Source organism: Lineus longissimus, chromosome 15, assembly GCF_910592395.1.
Source record: "Lineus longissimus chromosome 15, tnLinLong1.2, whole genome shotgun sequence".
Taxonomy (NCBI): domain Eukaryota; kingdom Metazoa; phylum Nemertea; class Pilidiophora; order Heteronemertea; family Lineidae; genus Lineus; species Lineus longissimus.
The window spans coordinates 3,274,041-3,289,305 of record NC_088322.1 but is presented as its reverse complement, the minus strand read 5'-3'; the positions used below and the strand labels follow the sequence as shown (position 1 = coordinate 3,289,305).

The following is a 15,265-nucleotide window of genomic DNA, read 5'->3' as shown; positions in this document are numbered from 1 at the left end:
CCCTGCATGAATTTGAGATGGGGGGGATGTCCCCCCATCAATTTGCTGAGCAATGTTGTTTTAAATTAACTTTAGGCATTTGCAATTGAAAATGTGTAAATTTCAGGGTTAAGGAAACATATATTTGCATTCTGGAGGGTTTAAAACGATTTAGAAAATTATTTTCAGTAAAAAAAACCAAAACAACTTTTTTTAGGCCCTGACCGGTCCCCCCTTAATTTTTTTTCTGCCGGACCCCTGGGTCCGGCCTATTTCAAATGCATTGTATTACTAATCATCTGGATCTCAATGTGCATACCAACACCGTGTCCTTCTTCGCAGCATGCTCCACATCAAAATTTTGATTGGCAAGTGTACATACCTAGTGGCATCCACAGCAGAATGGTTGATTATGTAGGAATCTCATCAACAGTTGTGCCAATGTCGACCTCACGCTGGCTTCACTAGTATTCACAGGGTTTAGGATCAGACAAAGCAAGTGGAAGTTGTCAGAACACCTGAAATATAAAAAGGGAATAGATTTATTTATTTTTAACGATTAGTTTCTGGCAGCAGTGAATTCAATTGAAATGGCGAGGCCAGTACATTTTTTGTGCAGTCACCGAGTGTCACTGCACAACCCACACCAAGTCTGCCGATCTTTCAAAATTTGTTACAGACAACCTTTCTTTGAATAATTATGTGTTGAAATAATTCACTTTAGCAAATATAATGACTTTCGAAAGGTTTAAAATTGTCCGGAAAAAGATGCCTGCACATCCGACAATCGATTCCTAGTGCATTGGAGAATTTAGGTACCTTTTTCCGGACAACATAAATACCCCCCACAGACAATTATTTTTGCAAATTAAATCATTTTGACACCCTGCTTGGGCTTATCACTAATCAGGAAAAGCATTCACGATTTCATTTCGATGTTTATGAGAAAACAAGCAAAATCTGAGCCTTCATTCAAACCAAGTTGTTGGCTTCGTTCGTTGACGTGGTCATGCCTGGTCGAGTGATGATGGGATCGAATGTAATTTTTCCGATTCAGATTTGAAACTAAACTGCAACATTTTTTTGGGTCCTACCTGCAACATTTTATCCACATTTGAGTGGGATCTGAGTACGAAAAGAAGAAGAAACACGTCCCTGTCGCCAGGAACGACGTTTCAATGGCTATTGCCGTCGATTCCGAGGGTGCAGCTCCGCAAACATTGCACGCCGATTCGGCAAGGCCACCATGGACGTCATCGGAATTTGAAGAATCCTCTCCATACAGCATAGTGCTGAGTGAATAGATATCCGACTCCTCGTCGGATGAGCCACAGCTATAACTAGACATCGTGAAATACAGTAAAGATTAAGAAAGAATATAATTACTATTGAGAATCGGAGTTGAAGTTGACTGTCAAAATCCCACATGTTCCAAATACACACTTGTTTTCGCTTGGTTGATGTATCATTCAATTTCATTGGATGAAAATGGCAAGGTCACGAAAATCCAGCGAATCAAAACACAGAAAACAACCAACATGACTGGACTAGTTCTCTTAAAAATTAGGTGTACATTTATACGTACATGCATAGAGTTCGGCAAACAACCAGTAACAGCTGATTGATGTAAACAAAAAATGGACTTCCCGATCGTATCGACTTTTCTCCTGATCGTATCGACTTTTCTCCCGATTTTCAATGCGATTACTCGAAATTTAAGACCTTTTCCCGGTCGGGAACAAGGTTTTTCATTCTCCCGACCTTTTCCCGATTTCCCGACCGCGTGGGAACCCTGAATATAAGGGAAAAATAAATGTGTTCACTGAGGTACAGACTAACTGAGCTCCATCAATCATTGACATGTTAAACAAAAACGATCAGCAGTTTTTAAAATCTGATCGTGAATTTTGAAAGTATTACTTTTTCACCAAGTTTAGGAGACTTAATTTTACCCTAAATAGATTTAAGTAAGAAAAAGCATGCATTAAAGGGAGTCTAAAGCCATGGGCAGGAGCAAGGTAGGACAGATTAAGTTACACAAATTCACCAATAGGGGTCTCTCCCATCAGACAGTACCACAAAGCTATTCACAGGCCTACATGTGTATTGCTCAATCAAACTCGACCAAGTCCCCTAAACTGTGCATATACCGTACGTCACATGAATATGACCAATTTGACCCCCAAACTCCTGCCTATAGTCCCCCTTTAAAAGAAGACTTACACGTGGACGTATTCGAATGCTCGACGGCATATTTTTCTCCCTTCCACGAAGTATGATGTGCGTTGCCTTTTGCGTGACCCTCTTCGAACATTCAGTAATTTCGGAACAATTCCTCACCTTTCCTATGATCACCAGATCCTTCTCAAAATCAGTCATCTCAGTCATGCAGAGTCTCAGATAGTGCACAGTTTCATGATCTAATTTTCTATAACAAAGTCCCTTTTTAAACGCCGAACACTTGCAGTCGAAGTTAGCAATCTTTTCCATCTCTGCATCTTTGTCACCATCCATTATAATGTGCCCAACTAAATCCAACACTGCCTGGGCTTCATTCACTTCACTGATGCCAGTAGCCTCTCCAGGATCATTATCCTCATGTTGCAGGTCATCCCCATGTATAGCATCCATGTACACAACATCAACAAGCGAGGGGTTAGCAGGGATTTCAAAATCGTCTTGGCTAATGTCACTGTTAGGCCTAGGCATTTCAGAGGCTGGGGTGGGGTCTAAATTGCTAATCTCATCAGTATCACTTTCATCCGTGTCCTCGGCATCTTCGATAACAGTATCGGAGGCAAAATAGTCATTCAGTAAGGATTTCAGTGCATTTTCACTAATGCTACCTTCTATGTTCGCACTACTGATCTCATTCAACAGCTTTGCAGCTTCCGCTTTACTCTCAATTTCATCAGAATCCATGTTGAACTGTTGCCTGAGAGTTTATTTAACTTTGCAAGGTATAAAACTTGGATTAAATGCGATAAATATCGCAAAAACTACCTAGAATCACAAGCATTATCAACATATTTTTGCCTTTATGGGCGCAGCCATCTTCCCACAATGCAATGCACGCCGGTGTCTTAACCAATCAGATCGCTCGTACTGGCGTCTTCCTGGCAACAAAGGATTTTTGTTGTGATCAAGTGCACTTGCCTTGTTCGTCTTTCAGGGGCTCCGATAGGTTGAAAATGGCATCATACAGAATCCCGGGAATTCCCAGATGAAAATAGAAGTGATGTAGGTTATTTCCATACCAAATAAGGCTGGGAAAAACCCACGGGGAACCACATGATGGAGCGTTGAATTTAGCAAAGAAATGCGATGATTTTGGTGACTTTTCTCAGCTGTTGCTTCTGGAACCATTTAAAAACACTGTTTTAACCCTGGATATGCTGTCTTAATAAACAAATACACCTGTCTATCTGAAAGAGGATGCATTTAGGAGTGTATTTTTGATAACATCTTGATTTTGCCCAGGTAAGCCATTTTTACCTTCATTCACTCAACTCAAAACAATGATTTGCGACCTGGTCCGTAATATTATCAGTGCAGTGCCCTAGTAAGCGCGCAGCGCCTTTAGGTTGGGGGGGGGGAAACCCCCAAAACCCCCTGGTTGGGAACCTGTTAAGTTCCTTCCGCCAATTTTTTGCAACGATCATTTTTTGGGCTAAAATTTACAACCCCTGATCGGAAGTACCTTATGGTTGTGATTCGGCCATGCTAAGCGCATGAGGCATCAAGACATCTAACCACCTGCTTCACAACGCGTCACAGCTGTCTAGATGCCGACATGTACGAGAATCGCCAGCGCTTGTAAATAAAATACGGCATTCATTGAATCTTAACTCGACACCAAGACATCTAGACAGCCGATATTATGCGAACTACCTCATCATTACATGTTCGTTGTTTGTGTCGTTAAAGTTAGGTGCGCCCTTATTAGCCAATCTTCACACTAGAGGCGCTGATTTCGTTCCTTACGACGGTGAAATTGAATTTGAATTACGGCACTGTGCGAGTTTGAGTTTTAGCTAGATCAAGACTGTACAGCCGTCCGCGTCAACCTAAGTAAGCTTCCTTACGACAAGGCCGCGGGGCCATAATATCACCATGCTAAAGACTCTGGGATAGCGATATTGTAGATTACGTGTATCAGTATATAATGACTGTTATCGATAGTCCCGTCTATAGTCTGGTTCCCGGGCTGGTTCGGTGAATTTTTCACAGCAATATGTTTGCATGTGTAGTTGACACGTAATAAAGACTGGCTGTTTCAATAAAAGACTGAACTAAATGCTTGTATTCAATCATTTAATACTTTATACGAAATCCTGGTATCGCCGACCATCAGGCCTGGATAATAGAATGGATATGAACAAAATTATCATTTCTGAAACTATACCGGTACATATATACATGTATACATCTACAACCCCCCCGGCCCCGCCGCCGCCGCCACCACCACCACCACCACCACCACTTAAAGGGGGACAATAGGTAGAATCAGGGAATTAAATTGGCCATCTTCAGGTGATTAATATACAGAGTAGCACGTTAGCACTGAACGTATATTCCTCGTACAAGCTTGAATAGTTTCAAGACGTATATACTGTTAGATGTGAGAGACCGCTATTGGCTAATTCGTGTAACTTTTATCTTGCCTTCATAACTGCGGCCTATATATAGTGTCCCTTCAAGAGGTCACATGTCTAATGAGTCTGTGCACGTGATCCCTATAGGACTATAGGAATTAATGATTTACTTCACATCGCGACGAGTTGGAGGAAACACTTCCGAAATGTCTTGGAGGAATGATACAAACAGATCATCCTGATGCCTGTTTTTTTTCCTCCAGAGAAACTCAGCGAGGTAGCCTGCATAAAATTCCTTTCGACAGGAAATCGGAAGAGACTGCTTCACGTGCCGCCAAGAACCCTCTATTGTGTTTGTGCACGTCCCGTCTGGCGCCTTGTATTCAACGGAATGGTTGACGGTCCTGTGCTTGTACCCTTCCGGCAACGCTCCTATGTCTGCGTAGGCCTTCCAACAATCTGTCAAAAGTCATACGAAAATACTCAATGCTAAACAAAGGTTATTTTGTCACAATTAAAGCCTCAAAAGATATGTCATTTAAACTCGTAACTCCATCTTTGCCCCCAAGCCTTTGTCATCGCAAGTCACTTTATCAGGTTCGGGGATATAAGGTATAGTACTTTTGAGACGCTATTAAGCCGGTGTAATAGAATCAGATGCCCCCTGATATCAAATGCCCTCAATAATAGAACACGGCACCATTCAATAGGACTCCAAAAAAGCCAAGATCCTTTTAAAATCCGAAGACGAACAACACAGGCGGGCATCAGGAAAGGGAGCGCATTTGATTCTATCACACCTGTTCAAGGGCACCTGCACAAAAGGCTTATATTCCAACCGGCTAAATAGTTTGAAATTGACACAATTGCGGATTACTTACCCGATGAAATAATGCTTCCTGGGTGTATCCATTGCTGAATGAGTGGCAGCAGCACGTCTTTTGACCGTTTCGGTACAGGGACGAGAAACATCTTACTACTGTCCTTCTTTTCACATCCTCCGAACACCCACTGTCCTTCGACGGCATGTCCTCGATGGTACTTCACTTTTCCAATCTTTGACTCGTCTATTTCCACATCTACATCGTTACCACCTATCTTCTCGCCCTTGGTTACGCATATTGGGATGCATACCTCTCTGCAGAAATTACACCAATCAACCACCGTTCTACTTGACATTTTCATCTCGTGTATTATGTTCTTGTTCGACATATCTCGCGTCCACCAATACGTCAATTCAATGACTTCCCCGAGCTGCAACTTTGATTGTTCAAACCAGCTTCCTTTACGAATTGATCGGGTTACTCTGCTGTGCCTTCGGCCTTGAATCGTTCGTTGGCAGGACCATTCATATCCATCTGATGACGATTTTCCTGAAGATGCCTTGGTTAAATTCATTGCCTCCCCACAATGTGGACATTCGTAGGCACTTGATACGAGTCCTTCTTCTTGTAACCGTTGGATGATTTCCAACGACGTCTTCTGTATTTGGGAAAGTACGTCTCGGTGCGTCATCGACCATTTCTTTTTATCCCGTCCGTAACTCCTGCTTTTTTTGGACTCCACGCATTCTTCATCATTGCTTCTTTTCTTTGACTCGGCCATTTTCTATAAATTGATCATTTTGCTCGCTGCTCTCAAAAATAAGTCTCAAAATAAAGTACATAGGCTTAAGTACATAGTACATGTAGGGGAGTGCGAGGGATTATCGCTTATAATATCCCTTTAATTTGTGTTCCTCCCCAAATCTATTTCTGAAGGGCGCGAAAATTCTTTTGTATTTATCCTTTAGCATACATGTAGGCCTAGGGCGTATCCTAGTACTAGGCGTATAAATGTTTCACTGGCTGAAATCCCGCCATTCTAATTATTCCTTCCGTGGCTGTCAATATGTCGAAATCTCTTAATAACACTGATGTTCAAGGGCTGTACAGGAAGGCATGGTTGCAGAAGGTGCCATGGGAGGATGTTCTTCCCAATAACGTGTTCGAGTGGCTGTCGTGGTTTTCTGGGGCCAATAACGTTGTGGTTACTTTGACGATGGCCAATTTATTACCGCTTGTCGCTTCTCTTGTTGGGCCCAAGTGCAGAATCTCATCACTGCATGGTGATTATGTGTCGCCATTGAACACTTTTATGGTCGGAATCAGCGACACTGGTGGTGGCAAAAGCCAGGTGTTCACAAACGTCGTTAAACCCGCCAACATGATGTTTCTGGAGGAAACTAATCATCCGCTTTTGATAGAAAGCTACACCAGTGCAGGCATCCACGTCCACCAGAAGGACACCCAAGGTTACGGCCTGCTTGGCGGGGATGAGGGGATGCAGGTGATCGCCGAGATCAGAAGAAAACAACAAAAGGGGGATTCCGAAAGAGCCGTCCTTAACAAGATGTGGGGTGGTGAGGGTGATTCATGTGTCCTATCCACAGGAGTGAGGGGCTTTCAAGCTACATCTTTAAGTATTAGTATGATGATACAGCCTGAGCCTCTTCTTCTAGAGATGATGGCAATGCCAGTCATTGGAGACGGCTTCTATGACCGGTTCCTCTTTTTCGCCGCAAGACCATTAGGCAAAGGACCGCAATATATCCGTGAATGTATGGAAAAAGTAAAGCAAACTACTCTTCGGTCATTTGAACCCGTGGTAAGGAGGATTTACGAGGCACATAAAGAGGAGGCAATAACGTACACGTTAACGGCCGGAGCAGACGCTCTTTTTGACGACGTTCGACAGGAATATGCGAACTATATCGCATCGAAGTATGCATCAGACAGTAAGTATAGAAACTCTTTTATCTTTTTTACCTTTTGCATTAACAATTATTTTGCAACGAGCATGCAGAGGCAATCGGAAGAAATCAAATAAATGCATCATGTTGACAGATTTCAACGTCGTTTCCATGAACGAACTAGTGGAGTCGTCTTCTGTAAATTTAAGTACATTATTTGTATTGTAGGTGAAGAAGAGTCCGGCAGCCAGCAGCCGCCACAGCAGACGGGAACAGTTTGTTCGAAAATGACAACACATATATTGCAGTTGTCGGGGGTTCTTCACATTTTAGTAGCAACGATGGAGAGGCTCTTAAATCCTGATGTGGCAGCCCATGAAGACGACAATTTTGCGATTGATGTGGACATTATCAATGGAGCGAAGAAGCTGTACAATGTTGCAGCGGGCCACAAAGACATTTTTCTTCAGGTAAGTTATTGGCGCCGACCAACATCGATTCAATATATAAGATCAAAAAGGCCTACATATATATATACTGTGTCGACGCTATTAAGCCGGTTGAATACTGCCTGTTGAAAAAGCCTAAACTACGTGTAATAGGCCTACCGGACCAAAACAGGCTTAATAGAGTCGACACAGTATATACATTCTCGGCCTACATTTATGAAGATTTCGACGCCCGAGACCGATGCGATGAAATTTACAATCTCGTAATTATCGTATAACATTAGAGAATAGTCTCATCTGAGAATAAGTCCACTCTGAAGCTAGTTATAAAATTTGAAGAAAAAAAACGCTGTTCACTGTCTGTGTATTTTATTTACATGTATTTTATTTTCCTACTAGGCGGTGTCTAACCAAGCAACTTCTTCAAGGATAAATGCCAACATACGGTCCATTGACGAAAGGGTTGCTAGGGCAGTGGCCGTCCTTTCAGGCCCTGTTGTCTCAGTCAGACAAATCCACAAGAAACTTGGGAAAGGACAGACGGCCGATGGTATACGATGTGAGTATCTAAGATCTACTCCTCAAACATGGTTCTGAACTGCACTTTGTTTAGGCTCCAAATGCTCTTGAAATAATGGCTGAAATGAACAACCAGTCCGTCTCAACCTGACATGCCACTGATTTTAGTGTCATGGCTGGCGGGTCACATATTGATATCGTATTTCCATTTTTATTCATGATTGTATTCGTTTCAGCAAGCCTGGAATCCTTGCAAAGGAAAGGCCTCGGGAACCTACATCATCAGCCGAGAAAAGGGAGGCAACAAAAACGGGATTTCTTTCTGAAGAGCCACCCAACCACAATCGCCTACGGAGACAAAACGCTGAAGAAGTGCGACGTAACGCACGACGCTTATACAGCAAACTTTTTTGACATTTTCAATTTAACACAGGATTTCCAGGACATCTGCATGGCTCATCATCCTCAAGTGGAACTTCTTCGAGATATGCTGACACAAGAACATGAAGAAGGGTCTTCTCAGGAAGAGGCAGCCTAGATACCCAGCTGTATCGTGTCGGGGGCTGTATATCGATGAATCGATTTGAGTTTTCTAAATGTGACCCTCCAGTACAAAACAGTACACTTGGGTCAAATTAAAGAAATGGAGATAATGGTGTCAAATGAAAGAGTATAAAAACCTCTTTTCATTGGTACCTGAATTCTAAGAATCGGACAAAAATTGGCAGAGATATGGGAGTTTTAAGTTTTGAATTTTAGTAATTCGGGGAAATGCAACTTTTGACAAAAATGGTCTTAAAGACGATCAATATAAACTCCTTAGCAACATACATCCATTTTCAAGCGAATGAAATGAAATTCACACCATGTATTACTCATAGATAGACCAATATATTCATGAAATTTCAAGTGAAAATTCCATCAGGAACATTATCAAACATCAGTTTCTTTTTTTACAAAATTTCATTTTTTTGTCAGATCACCCGGCAGATACACTGCAGCAGTTCCCTTCATCCACTGTCCTATCACTTATCAGAAATCAAACAATATCACTGTTTTTATAGTCTGTACATTGCAATAGAGTTTAGAATGTTAGTGAGGGCTGCGGCTACGATCTACTGCACCCCTGCCACGGCCACGCCCTGCGCCACGACCACGCCCTGCGCCACGCCCACCTCCGCGTCCCCTTTTCCCTCTAGTGTTGTCCTGTCTAGCAAGATGTCCATTTTCCACTGGAATTTCGTTTGGAACCTGCTGTTCATTGTCCGAGTCATCAGCAGGCAGAGCTTCTGGTCTTGGACACACAACATCCTTGTAAGGGTCATCTACAAATTGACGAATCGACTTGTAGAGGTATTGGCGTCGTGCGAGTGGCAGTCCCGGTGGCTCAATAACCTTTGCATGTCCATCTGGAAAGACAGCCTGAGGAAGGAGAACTGGGAATGGGGCCTCTTCACTCTCTGAATTCGCCTTCACAAATACCACCCCTGGATGCTGTGAACCGAACCTGAAACAGATAGGAATCATTTTGAGTTGACTCATCATTGAAAGTACTTTCTACTGAAAACACACACATGCGTACAAGAATATTGTAGCTCTTATTGGTAAGTTTTTATCACTACAAGCATTGAAAAACAGATTGATTCTGATTATTTTATACACTGTTGATAAGTCATTGAAAACAGATTGATTCTGATTATATTTTTTTATGTACTAACCTAAAGTGTTGATACTTTTTGATTCCAGGCACAGGCTTGCATGAACCAGTAGAGAAGTCCTGCCAGTTACAAACCGGAACTTCGCTTGTCCCATCTTCTCGGCCGATCACCTTCGCAACGTTGGGAGTAGAGCACGTGTTGACTACATCCTCCAATACGCTGAGAGACGGTACCACAGTGCGCTTGAATGCCCTTTTCACGAGCCCGAAGCACCAGTCTGGGGCGAACTTTGTGTGCCCCGCAATGAGGAAGTGCAGCGAAATCGATCTGTGAAGGCCCTTGGCAACTCGCCATGCACAGTACCACAAAACATATCGGTTTTTATTTTGTCCCGAGCAATTGTCACAGTGGAGGTCAACATCAGTCTCTCCAAGGCCATAGTTATTGAAGAAATAATCCAAGTAGGATATGACAGCATTTGAACCTTTGCTGATCAGGTGGGCCTCATCAATCAGGAAGTTCACCTGTCGAGGAAGCCCCTCACAGCAGATCCCAAATATTCCAACTTTGCGTGGAACTAGGAAGTAAATGGGACCAGGCTGCATGGGGTTACTCGGCAGATGAACCTGCTGGGCAAAATCAAAGGAGTAGTGCATCGATGTTTCCCTGCTGCATGGTGGATTGGGTCCCAAGTCAACAATGTCATTCGCCTTGCAAACGTTCTTGGCCTCTTTAGTAAGGGAGTTGTACAACGATCTTTCGCGCTGAACCAGAAAGAGGTGTTCTTCCTGGCTTTTGATCCGTTCGTTCTTCGCCTCATCAGTCAGGTTGGCACTCCGATAGATCAAAGTGTTGTTGTTTTGGCAGGTCCAACACAAATCTGACATCGGCTTGGCGCTAACAATGAATGGACAGAGTTGTTTCCAAATGTCCATAAACGTGCTGTTGCCCATGAGTCGATGACCTGAAAATAAAGGAACATTATAAGTTACAAAGAAAGAGAGCAATAGTTCTGACCTGAAAAAAAATAAAGGAACATCATAAGTTACAAGGCCAGAGAGCAATAGTTCATTATATCAAATTTTTTCCAGTCCTTTTAGTACATACCTGTATCTTTTAAAGATTCCTTGTAGCAGTTGTACACTGAAATCTTTGTATGGGATGAAGGCAACAACTGTATGTCTTCCCTCTTAAACCCAGGGACCCGACCAGGGAGAACAAGGGCATTCTCCTCAGAATAATTAGTCAGGAAGCGCACAGCCCTCTGCGTGTCATCAAAGGTAAATGACTTGGTGTTCGACTTCCTCCCTCCTGATTTCTTTTCCTTGGGCTCAAGTCCATTTTCGGTGTAATGGTGGAGAAGATCAGTCAGACGTTTAGGGCTTCCAATCCTGAAAAATATACAACGCCTTGGTTACTTCAACGACATGTAACTTCAAATGCATTAATGTATTGCCAAACATACCAAAGGGCTCCTCAAACCTTGTGTGAATAGATACTTCTTGCAGTAAGTGACAATAACATTTTAACAAGGAATCTGCTACATGGCGTTATACTTACACATGCAAAAACATGAATGTATCTCGACAAATCTGCTGTCCCTCAAGCCAGAAGGTTGTCTTCTGATTCAACTTCCGTGGAGTCTGCTCCTTTCTCCTGCTTTTAGCAGTCATCTCCGAGGAGTTTATTCCACACGATAGCTTCCCTAAAAGAACGAGCATTTGCTCCCCTGAAAAGAAACAGAATGATTAGCGTCAACACAAGAATCATTGATATTTTTATACCGTTTTCACATAACATCCATTGTAATTACATGTAGACCTAACTATGTATTCAACTCTCTGAGTCTTAAATAAACTTGGCATCAATTCACCATCAAGATTTCTTTGTTTCTTTGCTTATACTCACTTGGTGTCAGCTGCATCATGGCCATTCTCCTATGCGCCTTATCTTGGGCTGTGTACCGTTGATGACAAGGCTGGCCATCATTATGCTTGCAAGTACAACTGAAAATGAATGGAAGATTGATTGATTAGGTCTAGGCAACCACAGATTGAGATAGGCTGACATACATAGGCCTAGTGTACATGGTGTAGGTCCCTCTGTGCATGCTGGACCCCAACACTCTGTTGTTTGTTTACACAATGACCATGTCAATGTTTACATATTTTGTGCCTAAATTTTGAAGAAACTATCAATTTGAGGGGCATATAAACATACTGAAAACAATGAAAGACATCCTGAAAATCGTCTCACCTGAACTTAGAGGACTTTTCCCACTCAGCCTGGCCAAAATCGCCAGCATTGCACTCTTTGTACTCTGCAGCAGCTTGGCTATTCATGACCGAATCGAAGGTCCCAGAAGTCTGGTCAAATTCATCCTCATCTGACTCCTCTCCATCATCCAAATCGCTTTGTACGTCTTCTTGGTCATCTATCCAAGACTCTCCAAAGAATTCCCCGACTAAATTCGATAGATTATCGCGATCATTGGCGTTTAAATTGAGCAAAGTGGCTATTTCAGACTCCATGGCTTAGAACGGAAATAAGGCTCGATATGTAAACAGCGCATGCGCGGCGTGATTTTGACCAATCAGCGATCGTCTTTCAGCGTCTGGTTGGCAACAATCACGTTTTTGTTTACAGCCATGGGGTGCTTCTTTTGATGGTTTTCATTGGTTTATATCGTGAACGACGTATCAACCTTCATTGGCATCGGGACACTCCCCGAGAGGAGATTCCAAGCTTTCCACTGATACTAAATATAGCCGGGAAATCCCAGTCGACCAGCGATGAAGAGGAGTTCTTTTCGAAGATTTTACAGGGTTTCTTAGAGATTTTCTCATTGTTTTTTTCATGCACCTTCACATAAAAAGGTATTTTTATGTATTTAAGATAGGAATTTTACAATTTTTCCCATCTGCAAGTGTCCTTTATTCATTTTTCTGGCGTGTGATGCATGAACCCGAAAATCAATAATTTTTCATACACAATGCATTAGAGGGCTATAGCTCACAATGGGGCCGCGCGACTTCCGTACGGTTTTGTACTGGAGGGTCACAAATATACTGCTAAGTGCTATACCCTACGTTAGATTCAACGATATACTGTTTATTTTTATTCACCCTGTACATCGTGGGCCTTATTCCAGCATCCATTTCATTACAGACCAATTCCGGTAATGCACATTCAAGAGGCTGTCTCCTAATTTAGATGAAATGAATGAGTAGAAAACCACATGATATACGTGTATACATTATTTATAATGTATATAATTAAATACAAATTATGTTGAGTTGGATACAAGCATTTTGTTTTTATGTTCCTTGAACTGCATGAAGAGTGGCGAAAACACCCTACTATCATTATGTGAATGATGTGTGAGGCCAGGCCCGGGTGTGAGGTAGGCCTACGAATTCAGTGCCTATCGGGCATCCCTGATCCTGTTACGTGGGCTGCCACGTATGTACCAGGCAGGGTACCAGGTCAGCCGGGACACTAACATGACCTGGCCAAACGACTATCACAACACCAACAGCCACCGCCCCATCATGATCACCCCCCCCCCCCTCCCCGACATGAGGGGATGATTATTAAAATAACCATGGTTTCAAAGTAGGTTGTTACGTATACATGGTATAGGCTCAAGTCTTAAACCTGTGTCGACATGATAGATGTCTAGTGCTGTCGAGCTGTCCGTTGTCTAACCTAGTGCGATGTCCTACTTCATCATGTCTCGGGTGTCTTTGCTGTCGAGCTGTCCGGTGCCTTTAGTGATGTCCTACATAATACTCGATGTCTTTGCTGTCGAGCTGTCGACCGGTGTCAAAACCAGTGATGTCCTACTTTATGTCTCGGGTGTCTTGGCTGTCGAGCTGTCCAGTGTCTATACTAATGATGTCCTACTTCATGTCTCGTGTCTTTGCTGTCGAGCTGTCAGCGTCTCGAAGTTGTCACTCTGTCAGTATGTCAACTTGTCCCGTAATCTAGTATATCAGTTTGAGAAAGTAGTTCACTCTCCGCGTATTGATATTATTAACTTCGGCTATTTGCAAATCGGGCTATGAGAATATTTGGTAACTTCCGGTCGGGGGTTGTAAACTCGTTCCATTTTTTGTTTTGATAGACAGTTTTCTCCGTGTATCTCTTTAGCAGTAACTCAACTCCATCATCATAATAACCGGCAAAGAAATGGACTATGTCCGGACTATCGTTCTCTGGCACTCTTGCAGATTTTAATGTAAAGTGCAAGCTCTATTGAACTCGTGCAACTGTCGACATGGAGAGCCCTTCTGACATGTTTTAGCCAGTGCATTGGGGGAAGGCCCCTCAAACCCCCTATTGGCCTCTCAATAAGTCCTTTCGAGCTGCTTACCCTGGGGCGCTCGAGTGGAACCCCCAAATCTTCATGATGGTGCAGTCCTTTGACACGTTTAACCCAGAGCGAGGAAGAGGTACTCCTTTGATGGTACCCTAACTCCAACCCTCAACCATCATTATCCTTCCTTTTCACTGGCATGATATTGGCAAGACTGCCAAGAGGTCGTACTGGTGGCTTCCTTGAGACAATTGCTTGTGGTCGTACCTGAGCAACCAATTCAAGGGGTCAGGGATCAGGTTTTTCCCCCACCAACATGTTGCCGAATGGTTAATGCATAAAAAATTGGTTGGCAAGGGTTTTTGCAGGCCAAGAGATTGGAAGACACTTGACTCTTGAGGAACACCAGACTGATGAACAAAGAACCTGAGGAACATAGAACCCTCTTCATAACTCACACAACGTAGTGAGTGTAATGGTTACGTATGTATATAAAGTGTAAACAAAATTCATATATCCATCATGTCCATCGAATCTGAAAAAATTTGTGCAGACCCATGACAATTCTGGTTCCGGTACAGTTTGTCGCATTCCATACGGGCCGCGCTTGCCGATCCTGCTTTCACGACGCACCGCAACCACAGTTACCATGATTCCCATTGTTTCCTTCCTCGTGACGCAATTATTTCATGACGTCATGAGCCATTGACCATTCACGCAAGTAGATTTATTCACACCGGCGCCACTGTCCTGAAGTGCGGGTGTGGGACATCATGTATCTAAAAATCGTCTGCTAGAACACAGGACAACAACATCGGTGGAGACAGTTGTGACATTTCATTGCATACGAAGTAAACGTCCTCTTCTTCTCGATTTACGTACTTTACTTCAAAAAAGTCAGTTTTAACACTACTGCACAAATATAGAGTGGTCATAATGTTCCATTTGGATAGAGATTTGACGGACTGATTTGGAAATTCATTCCAACCATGCAACTGTTTCAGAAATGAGAAAAA

The 15,265-nt window shown here is 42.8% G+C and overlaps 1 protein-coding gene across 1 annotated transcript; it reads right to left on the bottom strand.

Moving 5' to 3' along the window:
* Window positions 1-9,177: 9,177 nt before the first annotated feature.
* On the bottom strand, window positions 9,178-12,577 carry LOC135499599 (uncharacterized). Its single transcript, XM_064790467.1, has 6 exons — window positions 12,188-12,577; window positions 11,840-11,937; window positions 11,492-11,660; window positions 11,039-11,322; window positions 9,992-10,895; window positions 9,178-9,780 (listed from the first exon to the last, which is right to left on the bottom strand). Exons 1-6 carry the CDS (start codon window positions 12,460-12,462, stop codon window positions 9,366-9,368), a joined length of 2,145 nt encoding a protein of 714 aa, XP_064646537.1. The 5' UTR covers window positions 12,463-12,577; the 3' UTR covers window positions 9,178-9,365.
* Window positions 12,578-15,265: the final 2,688 nt, after the last annotated feature.